Below are 14,815 nucleotides of genomic sequence, written 5' to 3' on the forward strand. Positions count from 1 at the left end.
CAACTGTTTCTATCCTTCCCCCCCTCTGCCACCCAGGTGGAAGAGCGCATCACTGCTTGCCTGGCTGACATCTCACAGTGGATGTCCTCCAACCACCTCAAGCTGAACCCAGACAAGACTGAGCTTCTCTTCTTCCCAGCTAAGTCCTGCCCGATGCGGGAGCTAACTATTTCCGTAGACAACGCCCTGGTAACGTCTGTCCCAACAGCCAGGAACCTTGGTGTTGTCCTGGACAGTCAGCTCTCGTTCAAAACTCACATCACAGCTGTCACTCGATCCTGTAGGTTCACACTCTATAACATACGACGAATTAGACCGTTCCTCACCCAGGAATCATCCCAGCTCCTAATCCAGACAACAGTCCTGTCAAAACTTGACTATTGTAACTCTCTCCTTACTGGCCTACCGGCATGTGCACTGAAGCCTCTCCAACTGATCCAAAATGCCGCAGCTCGCTTGGTCTTCAACCAGCCAAAATTCTCACATGTCTCCCCCCTGCTCCGCTCCCTGCACTGGCTCCCGGTCGCTGCCCGCACAGAATACAAAACTCTGATGTTGGCATTTAAAGCAACCAAAGGTATGGCTCCCCCATATCTTGCCAGCATGATTGAACCCTACAAACCCTCCCGCGCACTCAGATCAGCCAACGCAGGGAAGCTGGAAGTACCCTCACTAAAAACGCCGGGACAACGCTCCACACGTCCCAAACTCTTCTCCCTTCTGGCCCCAAAACTGTGGAATGCACTTCCCGTTGCAATCAGAACTGCAGCATCACTCCCGATCTTCCGCCGTAGTCTGAAAACCCACCTTTTCAGACTCCATCATGGCCCATAGCACTTACCCTACCCCCCTTAGACAGCACTTCTTAGACTTATATAGCATTTGAAACAGACTTATAGCATGTCATGTAGACAGCACAATAAGTGCATTGTATGTAGTCATAGCACTTCATAGTATATATGTACAGCATAGTATAGCATATATGTGTAGTTTATATGTATAGTGTCATTATATAGATATGTTCTAGTCACGTTCTTAGCTTACGCATGTTTCGCGATAAATGCATTTTTACATATGTGATGTATTCCCATGCTTTTTGTTCTTGCTTATTGTAAGTCGCTCTGGATTAAGAGCGTCTGCTAAATGCCTAAATTGTAAATTGTAAATTGTAAATTGTAATTCGTTTTTGTGGCAGGGACAGTGCAAAACACTAAAACATGATTATGAATGACATACACATGAGTAGGTGTAAATATGCCAGATTGAGCGTAAAGCTGATTTCCATCCATAGTACCCAGAACATTAAAACAAGGAAATACAAACATAAACACTAAAATACCTAACATAAGCCCCTTAGAGGTCACCGGAAGAGAATTTACCATTAATTTTCCCATAGACGTAGAATGTATTTATTTAAAGACCTTTAAGCCTCGGACAAAGCCAACTCAGATGATGACAAATCATGACAATAAACACAATATTCTGGGCCGAACAAATATTTAGTAAGAAGAAAAAAAGTGCAGTGTACCATACTTTATTTTTTATTTTTTTGTATTTCTAATTATTTGTCCGGCCCAAAATATTGTGTTTATTGTCATGATTTGTAATCATCAGAGTTGGCTTTGTTCGAGGCTTTAAAGGTCATTAGATGAATACTTTTTGAAACATCTATGGAAATATTTATGGGAAATTCTCTTCTGGTGCCCTCATCGTTCTGAAAGGGGGCAGGACAGGACGCTCTATATAGGCTGTAAATGGGTAACCTATAAAAATCCACCATAGACATGTTATGAGCTACTTTCTGTCTAGAAATTCCATGAAGGTAGCACTTTGGAAGAGCTTGTTTTGAAAAATGCAACATCCTGCTGCCTCCTGCATTATGTGAAATTTCCAACGAGCGCTTCCAAACTCCAATGATCCATGCTGCTCAATGTTTTGCCACTTTGCCACATGTTTTGTCTAGATGAGCAGGGCGTGCCCCGGTGGAAAAGTGGTGCATTACTCTCTATAACAATTATTAGTGTGGGAAAATTGGGTGGCATGTGATGTGACGATTGGGTCCCATATTTAGTTTAGTGACCAAAATAATCGTTAATAAGCTGTGTTCACGCACACTCTCCCATTGGAATGAATAGACTCCAACAAAATACCGGCCTCCTAAAGAGACCTACTGTACGTCACACAGATACGGGAAGTGAACTGGAGATGGCGGGTCTTGCTTTCCTAATTGTCTTGGGCACATGTACCTGGGCTCATCAGGAGAGGGCTCCTGTGCGAGGCCATTGGTCTGTGCAGGACTGTGGGCGGGGCTGCTCTCTGGACTGGCCTCCTCCTTGGTGCCGTTCTGCGGAGGAAGGTCCGAGCATGGGGCCCTGAGTCCCTCCCACTGCTGGGCTGCATTACGGATGGCCAGTCGTCTCTTCTCCTGGGGAGACGCACGCACGCACGCACGCACACGCACACGCACACACACACACACACACACACACACACACACACACACACACACACACAGACACACACACACAGAAAGGTACAAGGGCCTTTAGCACGCACACACACGCGCACAGGAGCACTAACACAGTGATCCTCAACATAGCCCCAGTTCGGTATGCCATTAGGCCACGGGCTCCCATAACTCTGTGAGTGTACAGATGGAACAGAATAGACCCGTAAAGGTCCATTTGGTTCCCGACTATCAATCAATTAGCTGGGAACCCCCACAAGGATGCCTGGTGGTCCACGGACCCCAACACAACACACTGCATTAACACCATGCACAAACACACACTCCACACACAACTATGGAGAGTGTGAGGTTCCGCACATGCGTGTACACACGCACATGCACTCGCACACGCACACATGCACACACACACACGCGCACACGCACGCACGCACGCACGCACGCACGCACGCACGCACGCACGCACGCACGCACGCACGCACGCACGCACGCACGCACGCACGCACGCACGCACGCACGCACGCACGCACGCACGCACGCACGCACGCACGCACGCACGCACGCACGCACGCACGCACACACACACACACACACACACACACACACACACACACACACACACACACACACACACACACACACACACACACACACACACACACACACACACACACACACACACACACACACACACACACACACACAGGTTCATGTGTATGTGTGTCAGGTGACCACACTGAGGAGCAAAGCACACATCAGGAGACATGCTTCTCTCTCCTGGGTCACACACACAGAGACATGGCACCTTGCTGCTCCCTGAGAAATCCTGAGACTTGAGTGGTGCAGTGGAAGGAAGGACGCTGTGCTGCTGAGGCCAGTTATGTGCAGGACTCTACGAAGACAAATAATCACAACACAGCACTCACAATGTTACTCTGCTCCACCGGGGACAGAGGTTTTCACCCGGATGAGGGTTCAGTCAAATAACTCACGGATTGAGACTAATATTTTATTCATAGAATGTAAATACAAGTAGTGATTAATATTATATTATATCATGGCGTTCAGGCTCTGCTCCATCAGCACATTTAGACAACATTAACCACTAAGAGCAGCGAGATGGATATACAATAACAACCCTCCCATGCCGGTGAACAGAACAATAATTATGGGGCAGCAAACAGGCGCATACCAAAAGACCAGACCAGGAACACCGACAGCAGGAGACTGAGGTGATTGACACACATGGTTCTCGGCTCAACACTGTTGTACTGTAATAAGGCATCCATACACACCCACATAGTGATGAGCATGTGTGAAACCCCTCCAGTGTACTGTATCTGCCTGAACTAGCTCGCATGCTACGCAACATTAACTGCATCGTAACATCATTGGAGCAAAGATAACGTTACGTATAAGTAAAAAAAAAAAAAAAAAAAAAAAGGCTACCTGACTCTGAGTGCTTTTACACTTAAATCTTATATATCATTTGTTGATTGGAATCCCCCAGGGGTCTGTACTTGCACCCCCCCAGTGGCCTGTATACTTGCAGACGACAAGCTCAAAAACGCAGCGCTTCCTTGCTATTTTGGATACTTTTGTCTCAAGCTGTATAGTATGATCAAGTGATCAATGATCAAGACTATATACTGTAGTATCTTTGCACCCTGAGCATCTGATTTGTGTGATCCACTGCAGTGGTGGTTATCAGACTCTGGCTGCAGCAGTCTGCAGCAGAGAAGAATGCTGCTGCTTTCTCTTTTTTTTCTTTCTCCCCCCCTTGCCAGTGTTTAGTTTCGATACACTCAGGTATGGAATGTGCCACTCCCACTTGCTGGGGTAAACTAGTACAGTATAGTATCCACCTCCGTTTAGGTCTACTGTAGGCTACTCTTGCATATTGTCGCTGTCGGGAGGGACTGTATCTCCATATTAACTGTTTGCGTTCTTTCCTAAATTACCAGCCCTACTTGATCATACTACAACGTCACATGAAAGCATCAAAAGTAGTGGATCACGCCACGTTTCTTGTAGATCTGCTACTTTAACTTTTTTTTTATTGAATCCTGAAAAGTAACAGTTTTGGACAAAATGTATGGGGTTTCCACCCGACACAGTCGGGAGAAAACCTTGTATGTCCCAAACCCTTCCTTTTTTGTTATTATTTTAGACTAATAGGCCTAGTGAAAACTCTACAAGTAGTTAAAACTCTACAAGTTCGCAACACACACGTTGTGAACTTGTAGATCGGCTATGTCCACTCGAAGTAGGGCATTCATCTGTGTGTGTGGGGGGGGATGTAAAGTTGAAATAAGTATGGTACAAGGTTTCCGCCCCTACAGCGACGATATGCAAGCAAATGCACCGTAAAATGAGTGCAAACATAAATGGTGTCAGCTACAATTCCTAGATTGCCACCCAAAGAGTACTAGTGTCATGACAAAAAGAGAAACGCTGGCAGAGGTAAAAAGTAAAGGAGGTACAGACAAGAGCTAAAAGAGATCGAGAGGCAGAAGAGATGTTTCTGTTCTTCCTCCTCAAGACAGAAGGGCATGACATGAACCTTGGCTGCGACGTTCGGCGTATCATTTTCTCTCCAGGATTAGCAGAGTCAGATTGCAAACAGACAATAAACTCCTAGCAAGAGCCCCTTCCCCAGCGCTCAGCCAAAAGCAGCCACAGCCGCAACAGCGCACAGACAAAAGGAATTCACGCATGCATGCATATGCATATGCATATGCACGTGCACGTGCATGTGCACACACACACACACACACACACACACACACACACACACACACACACACACACACACACACACACACACACACACACACACACACACACACACACACACACGCGTAACATTATATTAATTCTTACATAAACCATTGTGAACGCGAACAATAGTAGAATGCACAAACTCAACAGTAAAGGTCCCTGCACAGTGCACACTGCTGCGTTTTTCTGATTTTTAGCAGCGTTTTTCCACCGGTTTTCCGAAAATCGCGTCCAGCCTGGATGGACCTTAAGTGTTTCAGGATACAGATCGCGGATACAGGAAGCATCGTCTCCTCCACATGTGGCGACTGCCAATTATCGCAGACACTGAACAGAATTTAGCCATTGCCTTAGCTCTTGGCATGTGCATTCCTGCAATCTGCAGTCCTTTCACAACAAATGTATGCGTGCACGGTGCGTGCGCACACACACACACACACACACACACACACACACACACACACACACACACACACACACACACACACACACACACACACACACACACACACACACACACACACACACACACACACACACACACACAGATGGACACACCCAACATAGACATGCGCACTCATAGACGAAACACATACAACACACAAACACACACGGGCAACAGATGTACATGAGGCACACAGATGGGACATGGTTGCACACGCACACACACACACACACACACACACACACACACACACACACACACACACACACACACACACACACACACACACACACACACACACACACACACACGGCTGTTTACTTTGCAGGATCAGTCACATGCCTGAAGAAGAAGCCTTTCAACAGTTTGATCAAACATTCTATAACACCCGCTGAGCATTTCTTTCTCAAAGCATCCCCCCAGTCCACCACACCACCTTTCTATTCACGTTGGCCAAATCAGTGGCATAGAAAACGGTGGAAGGAATAACTACATCCAAACTCTTCAAAATCCCTATACTGTGTTATTACTGTATATATTGGCACTTTGGCTACCAGTGTGTGCGGTAAGTATATTGTACTGTATGTATTATAATTTGCACCCAGCCCAACACAATGACCGGGACTATTGGCTCAACACCACTCCCCTGACTCCCCCTGTCTGATTAAACATAGCTCCTCCACATAATCAGTGAGTAGCACTTAGGTCAAAGACTATCCCCGTCTACCAATTCACGCAGATATCTTCAACCCACCCACTTACATATTCTAGACCAGGGGTTCAAACCTGTGGGTCGCGACCCCTCGGGGGGTCGCCAAATTATTATATATTATTATTATTATTTTTTTGCAACTGAATGGCTGGAAAGTGGAAATGAAGAGTTTACATATAGTACACATAGTACATGCATACACCTTCCCTAATGATTATATCTGGTTTCAGTATTTATTTATGGTGTATTGTCTCTATTATTAAGGTTATTGTAGCAGTCAATTTATATTGGGGGTCGGGAGGGGGCGGGGCGGGGCGGGGCGGGGGTCCCGTGACATTGCCAAAGCATTTCCGGGGGTCCCCGGCCAAAAACGTTGAGAACCCCTGTTCTAGACGACCAGTTTGGAAGAACACCCTAGCTGACACAATACAATCAAATACAATAGAAACGCAAATAAATTGTATTTTGTAAGAGTGTACTGTTTCTTAAGACTGTTTGTTGCGAGTCTGCTCTGCATCCGTCTTTCCTTTCCTAAAGTTTAAACTACTGTCCCAACAGGTGCCTGGCACCAACCTCCCAAGGAGATGTGGTCAACCCTTAACAGATTCAGGACCGGACATGGCCCCTACTTGGCCAGCCTTCACCAATAGGGCAGTAGGCCCAAGCCCACTGTGAGCTTGTGGAGTGGAGCAGCACTCATCAAAGTCATTGAACCATGAAATGAAATGAAATGAAATCTATATTTACCCAGGGTATCTGGGCTAAGCTCAAGAACTTGTTTCCAGCCAGGCCCTGCTCATAGAACACATTTCATCGTAGTGGTTGATGCCTTGTTCAAGGGCATTTCAGCGGTGGTAATTTTAACGTGTCGGACGGCTGGTTCGAACTGGGAACCTTCCGGTATCTAGACCGCGCCGCTATCCGTTCGGCCACCGCTGCCACCATAGAGCAGTCATCGAAGTCATTGAAGTTTGCCCTCTCCAAAGAATAAAAGGAGCATTAATCTATGCTGCCGATCAGGAGGCAACTGCTTATTGGCTCAAAGACTTTTCCATTCGCTAAATAAAATAAACATCACAACAAAAGTTTGGGGAGTCAATTTAACACTACTGAAAGTGTACAAATGTATTCCGTAACGTACTGTGTACTTCTCATACTTGGGTCGTCGTCGTTTTTTCTTCACCACATCGCTTGACTTGAATGCTCCTACTGATCAGCGGCAGCGCCTCTATGACACTTAATGCACACCAGATGAAACATCTGTGTCCAAGATGGGAGCACCAAAGCAGTGCACAGCTACATTCCCAGCGCTTATTATGTGAGCGTTGATTTATCCCTGCAGATTATCTTGAGTGGATTCGATGACAACAGAGCTGATATGGCTCATCAAGTGATCTAGGCCAGTGTTTCCCAAACTGGGGGTCGGGACCCAAATTATTTTGGGGCGGTCCCCAGATGATTAGCTTAATGTGCAACATTGTTTTCACACTCAACAGTAAATAAAACGACATACAGTATAAGTGTATACAGGCAGGGTACAATTTGAATGAATTTCGGTGCTTTACAGTTACATGGTAAAATACATTAATTGCATTTACATATACAAAGAGGTGGCACCGAAAAGGTCTAGGCTGAAGCCGAAGCTTATATTGCCTAGCCTTTTTTAAGAAAAGAAACAAAATACAAAGGAAACAGAAGAAAAAACAACGCTAATTTTTAGAACTTAGTCTGACAGAATGAGAACATTCAGATGGAGAGCAGTAAGATGGAAACAATTTAAACTCTAGCCAACTCTAGCCGATTTAAACTCTAGCCAAGAGTGGAATATAGAACTTTGATCTTATGATAATGTTTTATATCTATTGAATACCCTACTTTTAAATAGCTTTTTAAATGTGATAAGTGATGGGCATAGCTTTAGTTCATTGTCCAGGCTATTCCACAAGTCTACCCCTATTTTAGGTATACATCTGCCCTTTGTGTTGGTCCTTTCCCCTTTGTGTTTTAATACACAGGTCCCCCTGAGGTTGTAATGGGTCTCTCTCGTTTGAAACAGCTCCTGTATGGATGATGGTAGTATTTATTTATTTATCATGTACATGAATATTGCAGTGTTTAGGTTGACTATATCTTCTAGTTTGAGTGCGTGTTTGCAGATGAATAGTGAGTTTGTAGCTGCAAGATATTCGGTTTTATTTATGATTCTTAATTTATGGCGTTTTTTGTAACATGAAAATTGGTTATATTATTGTTTTGTATGTGTTCCCCACACAGTACGTTAAGTATGGAAGTATGAGGGAACAATACAACGTGTATAGTGAGTCTTTATTTACTAGGTCATTTATTTTATATAATATAGCTATTGTTTTTGAATGTTTTGATTGTACGACATGTTATTTCCAATTTAATTTACTATCTATTATAGAATAGAAGAAAGAATTTATTTTCATGTACTCGTTCAATTTCTATGTCATTTATTGTTAATTTAACTGAGTTATCTATTATTTTATTACTAAAGATCATGTATTTTGTTTTACTTAAGTTAAGCAATCATTTGTTGGTATCACACCACTTCTTGAGGGCTTCTACAGTAGATCTCTTTTCACTGTCCACATAAGCTGTTTCAGGTCTTTTCCTGAGCTGTATAAGCTTGTGTCATCTGCAAATAAACACTAATGATTTTTAAGACTGAGTTAAACCCAAATGTAATGCCTGCAATTCCAAGTGCTTGTCAGGGTGGGGGTCCCCGGTTCAAATATCTTTATTTGGGGGGTCATGGCCTGAAAAGTTTGGGAACACTTGATCTAGGCACAGAAAAAGCAGAATAGCGCATTAAATGACCATTAACCAGAACTCTGGTTGTAGATCTGCTATTTTTGAAAAATCTTGAAAATGTGTGCAAATCTTTGAATATATTTATAAAGTGAAAATGTTTAACTTAAATATTTGCTTCTGGGGTCCCTGGAACAAAACAAATTCAGATGCTGGTGGACAAATAAATACATTTTGGGGATCCTTGACATGAACAAGTTTCTATTCAGAAAACTATTGGGATTTAGCAGACATTTTTAGGATTGGCCTCAGGTCTTAATGGCTTAATAGCCTACTGTATATTAATGCTGACACAAACTAATGGTGGTTTTATGCATACTGATACCAATAAGAATTTGATACCAACATTAGCACCCATTAAAGTGCACTTCAAAAGCCTTCTGACCCCCATCCACACTCCCACGCCACATCAGCGCTCCCACTGTCACTGACATGAAAAGAAAAATAGACAAGCAAATGCAGCACATTTTTTAAATGGCCTAAATGTTTCAGAGTCGACACAGCTTTCTAATCTGAAACATTCTGGATCGCTGGATCAAAAAGAAAAAAAAAACTAAAATGTTGACAAAGCAGCATCAAAAGCAGCATAAAATGCCACGGTTGCAGTGCAGTGGATATGACATGTCACAACTCTATTCACTGATACCAGCTCAGTGGTGTTGAGGCTAGAGCACTGCTTCTCAAACCTTTTCAAGTCAAGGTCCCCCAAATTGAAATGTATTTGGGCATGGACCCCCCCCCCCCCCCCCCCCCCTCTGAAATGGGTTTGTGCCAGGGACCCACAGAAGCAAAGATTTGTGTTACATTTATTATTATTGCTATTGCTACTACTTGTATTTGGCTTTTGCCTGTATCTCCTCTCTGTCTCTCCTCTTTCTTCTCTCTATTTCTATTCTCTCCCCCGATACGGTCGAGGAAGATGGCCGCCCATCCTAGAGTCGGGTTCTGCTTCACGTTTATTCCTAAGGGGAGGTTTTTCGTTACCACTGTCGCAAAATTGCTTGCTCTGGGTGGGATCTCTGTCGGTCCTTTGCTATACATACATGTAAAGTGTCTTGAGACAACTTATTGTGATTTGACACTTTAATAAAATTGAATTGAATTGAATTAAAAATGTTTGCTTTAAAAACATTAAAAGATTTGCACAAATCTTCCAAGATTTTTCTAAAAGAGCTTTTCAAAAAAAGCTATCTAAAGCTGCTATCTAAATAGCAGCTATAGCTGCTATATTTGAATAGCCAAAGTATAAAATATAAATAAAATATGGTTAAAGTGGTTAAAACGTAACAACTTTTGCTGGAGACCGCCCTGGTATCAAAGACTATAATAATGGTATACCCAACCAATGTCTCCCTGCTTGTCACTCAGCATCAAGGGTTGGATTGGGGGTAAGTATGTCCAGGGGGATACTTGTGAGTCAAGCTGCCTCCTTGCTTCATATATTCACCGATAAGCCTCTTAGCAGCAAAAAATCCTGCTATAGCCTACTGTACAGTATATGTATGTTACGATACAGGGCGGAGAGAAGGCATCGGCAAAGAAGGCAAAGCCAGTGTACACACAAAAAAGCTTGTGGTATTAATGTTAGATTAGACACAACACAACATTATGTGGTATTTCTGTCCAAAGTCCAAACAAACACCAGCTTATCGTATTGAGACCATAGGTCACAGTTTACTATGAAAACCAGCAAAACCTGTCAGTCAGTCCGTCACGCTAAAATATGCCAGTCAGACCGTCACGCCTCGTGACACGCTCCATTATGGCCAATACAGAATTCATTCCATATGTTGATCTGACCTCACTCTGTACACTCAAGACACTGCCCCCGCTGTCACCCTTAGATCTCCATATATGGAGCTGACCTGTTCTGACATTCCATATGTTGATCTGACCTCATCAAACCCTGTACACTCAATATACGCTCCGTATATGGCCAGACCTCATCAAACCCTATACACTCAGATTTCAGATTTTTAACCAGCTTTGTCTGTATCTATGTTTCTATGTTTGTGTGTACCTGTACGTGGGGCCCAAAATAATGAGCATGGTTACTATGGTCACTGACATTACGTCAGACCACAGCTGATCAGGCTATATAAGACCTTGCACCACTCAGTTCACACGGGTGTGATTTTTATTGAAGGGATAGCCCCTTGAGATGCAGGATCTAATTTTAGAGGGCAACCCGTAACATACAAACAAGATACATAAGACGTACAGTACACAGATAAAGACAATATACAAATACATACATACATAAATACACAGACAGCTTGCTCAGCCTCTCCCACCCACCCCACCAACCACCACATCATCAGCTACAACAGAGGAATGAAAGTGCAAATTATATCGGTGAATGTGCTATAACTGGTACTTTAAAAGCATAAACAAGGTGAGTCAATATGTAAATGAAGGGAAGTCCTAAAGCAACTGAAGGATGAAATCGATCTAAGAGATAGAAGAAGATTATTCCAATCAAATGGGGCTTTATAACAGAAAGACCTCCGTCCAACCTCGTTGAAGATTTTGGGTATTTTAAAGTAGGGGTATTGTAGATGTCTAACACCGGGGCTCCACCGGGCGCGTCAGCGTCGCGTCTCTGTCACCGTCAGGGAATGTTCCCTTTTTAATCAATGAAGGGTGGCTCCACTGCCCGTGTTGCTTTGCGTTGCGTGACTGCATTAAAATTGCCCCGGTTCGTTTTTTGACGCACGCGACGGAGTGCAACGCGTCCGGTGGAGCCCTGGCGGAAGTGGATTGATGAAGTAGACTGGGCCAAGTACTGCTTCAGGTAAGGAGGACACTTGAAATAAATACATTTATAAATGAAGAGAAACCAATGTAATTGCCTTCTTGATTTAGGCTGCAGCCAATTGAGCGAGGGAGTTATATAAGACATTATGGGGCTTAAGATGAGAGTCTGTGGTGTTCTGGTACACAACATCTGCGTAATCTATAATAGGAAGTAGCACTTGAGAGATTATTCATTTCCTAAAATCAAATGAGAAGCAGTTAATTGAACGGTAGAGTGAGCTCAGGCAACCATATGTTTTTTTTGACAATGTACTCTATGTGTGGTTTGAAGGTAAGCTCTGGGTCGAGCCACAATATTTAAATGAGTCAACTTTCTCAAGCTGAGTGCCATTTGAGAACTGTATGCATACTTCCTTGCGCGACTGTGGCGTGTACCAAACACCATGCTACAGGACTCCCCTTTATTCAACAGCAGCTTGTTATTATGGAGCCAGTTCTGAACATGGTTAAAGTCTGATTGTAAAGATGATCATTATGTCAGAGCCAGAGAAATAAATAACAGTGGCATCGGCATAGAACTGAACTTGACGATGTAGGCAGGTGTCAGGTAAATCATTAATGGAAATTGAAAAAAGGGTTGAGCCTTGTGGGACACCTTTCTCTACAATCAGGTAGTCAGATTGAGTACCTTGCAAGGCAACACATTGGCACCTATTATGAAGGTATGCATTGAACCAGAGGAGAGCGTTTCGCTGTAAGCCAATAGCATAGAGCTTATCAAGCAGTAGGTAATGGTCAACATCAAATGCTTTTGACACTCAAGACATTGCCCCGCTGCCACCCTTAGATCTCCATATATGGAGCTGACCTGTTCTGACATTCCATATATTGATCTGACCTCATCAATCCCTGTACACTCAAGACATGCTCCATATATGGCCAGTACATAATTCATTCCATATGTTGATCTGACCCCCCCATGCGAAAGCGCCAGCGCTCACCCAGCTGGCGTCACCCAGTCTGCCGTCACCCAGGCGGATGCCTGCACACAACCTTGCCCGCTTCTCGCCCTTTAGGGCGAGGACTCTTCTCGCCCTCAGGGAGTCTTTCTAGTTAAAAGTAAGTTAACTCGGCCTGGGCCATGGCTCAGTGGTCCAGGCACCTTGGCTGGTATTCCAGTCTGGCAGTGTGCCGCGGGTTCGACTCCCGATCCCGACGGCCTTCACTGCATGTCTTTCCCCCCCATCTCTCTCCCCATTTCCTGTCAGCCTACTGTCTGTCCCTCCATAAAATATATAAAATAAAGGCGAAAGCAAAAAAAAAGAAAAGAAAAGTAAGTCAACTCTGCTGTTTGTTTACTTATTTCTACAATCATTACACTTACAAAGTGCACATATAAATAAAATAAATACAGGGATTACTAACATAAGGACAGAATGCAGCAATTGTACAAGGCATAACTTCTACAAGGACATAGCAAAAAGACACAAAAGAACAAGGTTAACTAACTTGCCACACAAGTTGGACTTGAATGGCCTACTTGTGCACGAGCAGAGCTCGCAACTTATCTCTGACTCTTGTCAATTTACTGTCCCTCCCTCTATAAAATATAACAAATAAAGATGAAACCCATAAACAAACATTTAAAATAAATGTTTGTCTCTGTAATCACTCTGTGGGCTGAATTTGGCCCCTTCTGCCACCAGTTTGACGCCCCTGGTCTATTCTAGAAAACCCAACGTGCGAGGATGTCTTGCCTGTATGTTCTCTTTCCCAATGTAAATTGCTAGCTTCTCTAGCAAATGGGTAAATAGAAACAGACAATATCAGCATCCATGAACTTTTTAACCTATGTCAAATCAATTTAATTTGCTATAAACAGACTCCAATCAAGTTATTGAAACATCTGAATTATGTCTATATAAATCCATTCGAGATATCCATTACAATGTTCTAAATATTTTACGTTCCGTTAGCAGAAGCTCTTAACCCTTTCAGCACTATCATTTATTGAAAAATTATTCTAATCTAATTCACGGCAGCATTTTTTAAATTTGAGCTCTTATTTTGAAAAGCCGCCATTTCTGCTCCACTTGCAGTAGTCCTAAATTAGTAATTTACACGGAGCTGGGCCGGCCTTGTTTACATTGTGAATCCAGACCGGAGCTCTGCAGAGCTCCAGATCGTCAGCTCTGTGCCGTCAAAGAAACGCTGTTTTGACCAAAATGCCATCTGGGACAAGGAATAGGAGATACAGGCGATTGAAAGAAATGGATAGAATGGATTATTATGGCGACGACGATCTAAGATTGGCGATCCAGTGCTGTGCTAACAACACAGCTAGCTAACCGGCTAACGTGAGTAGCATTTTGGCTTGAGCAATCGAACGCACTATAAAAGCGCAATTGCCGAAGGGCTTCGGCAATGGCGTTAAGTGTTAGTATCAAAATTAGGCTTCAATTGACAAAGGTTTTCGGCAATGGCGCTGAAAGTATTAATCCAGAGCGATTTACAGTAAAGCAAAGTAAACGGTAATACATTGAATGTATAGAGGTAGTAATCTAGGATAAAGCTGTGACCCAGGGGTAGTGGGAGTACTTGGGTACTCTATCGTGTGATTGACTACTAAGGGATTCATTTCATTTACCCGTCCATAAACAGTGTTCATTTCACACCGCTCTGCTGTAATATCATGCGTAATACAGTTTCGTTATTTACTCTCAATAGCTGACACAAAAACACAATGGCCCATACTCCAGTTTTAGGTGATAAGATACTCACCTTTTCGGTGGTTAGTAAAAAACGGAGAGATACGTTGGGG

General features: G+C 43.5%; 1 protein-coding gene across 5 annotated transcripts in view; it reads right to left on the reverse strand.

Moving 5' to 3' along the window:
- Nucleotides 1-14,815, reverse strand: part of lrrc49 (leucine rich repeat containing 49) — a 76,522-nt gene that overhangs the window by 23,583 nt on the left and 38,124 nt on the right. For all 5 annotated transcript variants that reach the window (XM_079497502.1, XM_079497504.1, XM_079497505.1 and 2 more), the window contains exon 12: nucleotides 2,247-2,425. In XM_079497502.1, coding sequence (XP_079353628.1) covers nucleotides 2,247-2,425 — 179 coding nt within the window. The remainder of the gene's footprint in view (nucleotides 1-2,246; nucleotides 2,426-14,815) is intronic.

The sequence above is a fragment of the Electrona antarctica genome (assembly GCF_951216825.1).
Source record: "Electrona antarctica genome assembly, chromosome: 3".
NCBI classification, from domain to species: Eukaryota; Metazoa; Chordata; class Actinopteri; order Myctophiformes; family Myctophidae; genus Electrona; species Electrona antarctica.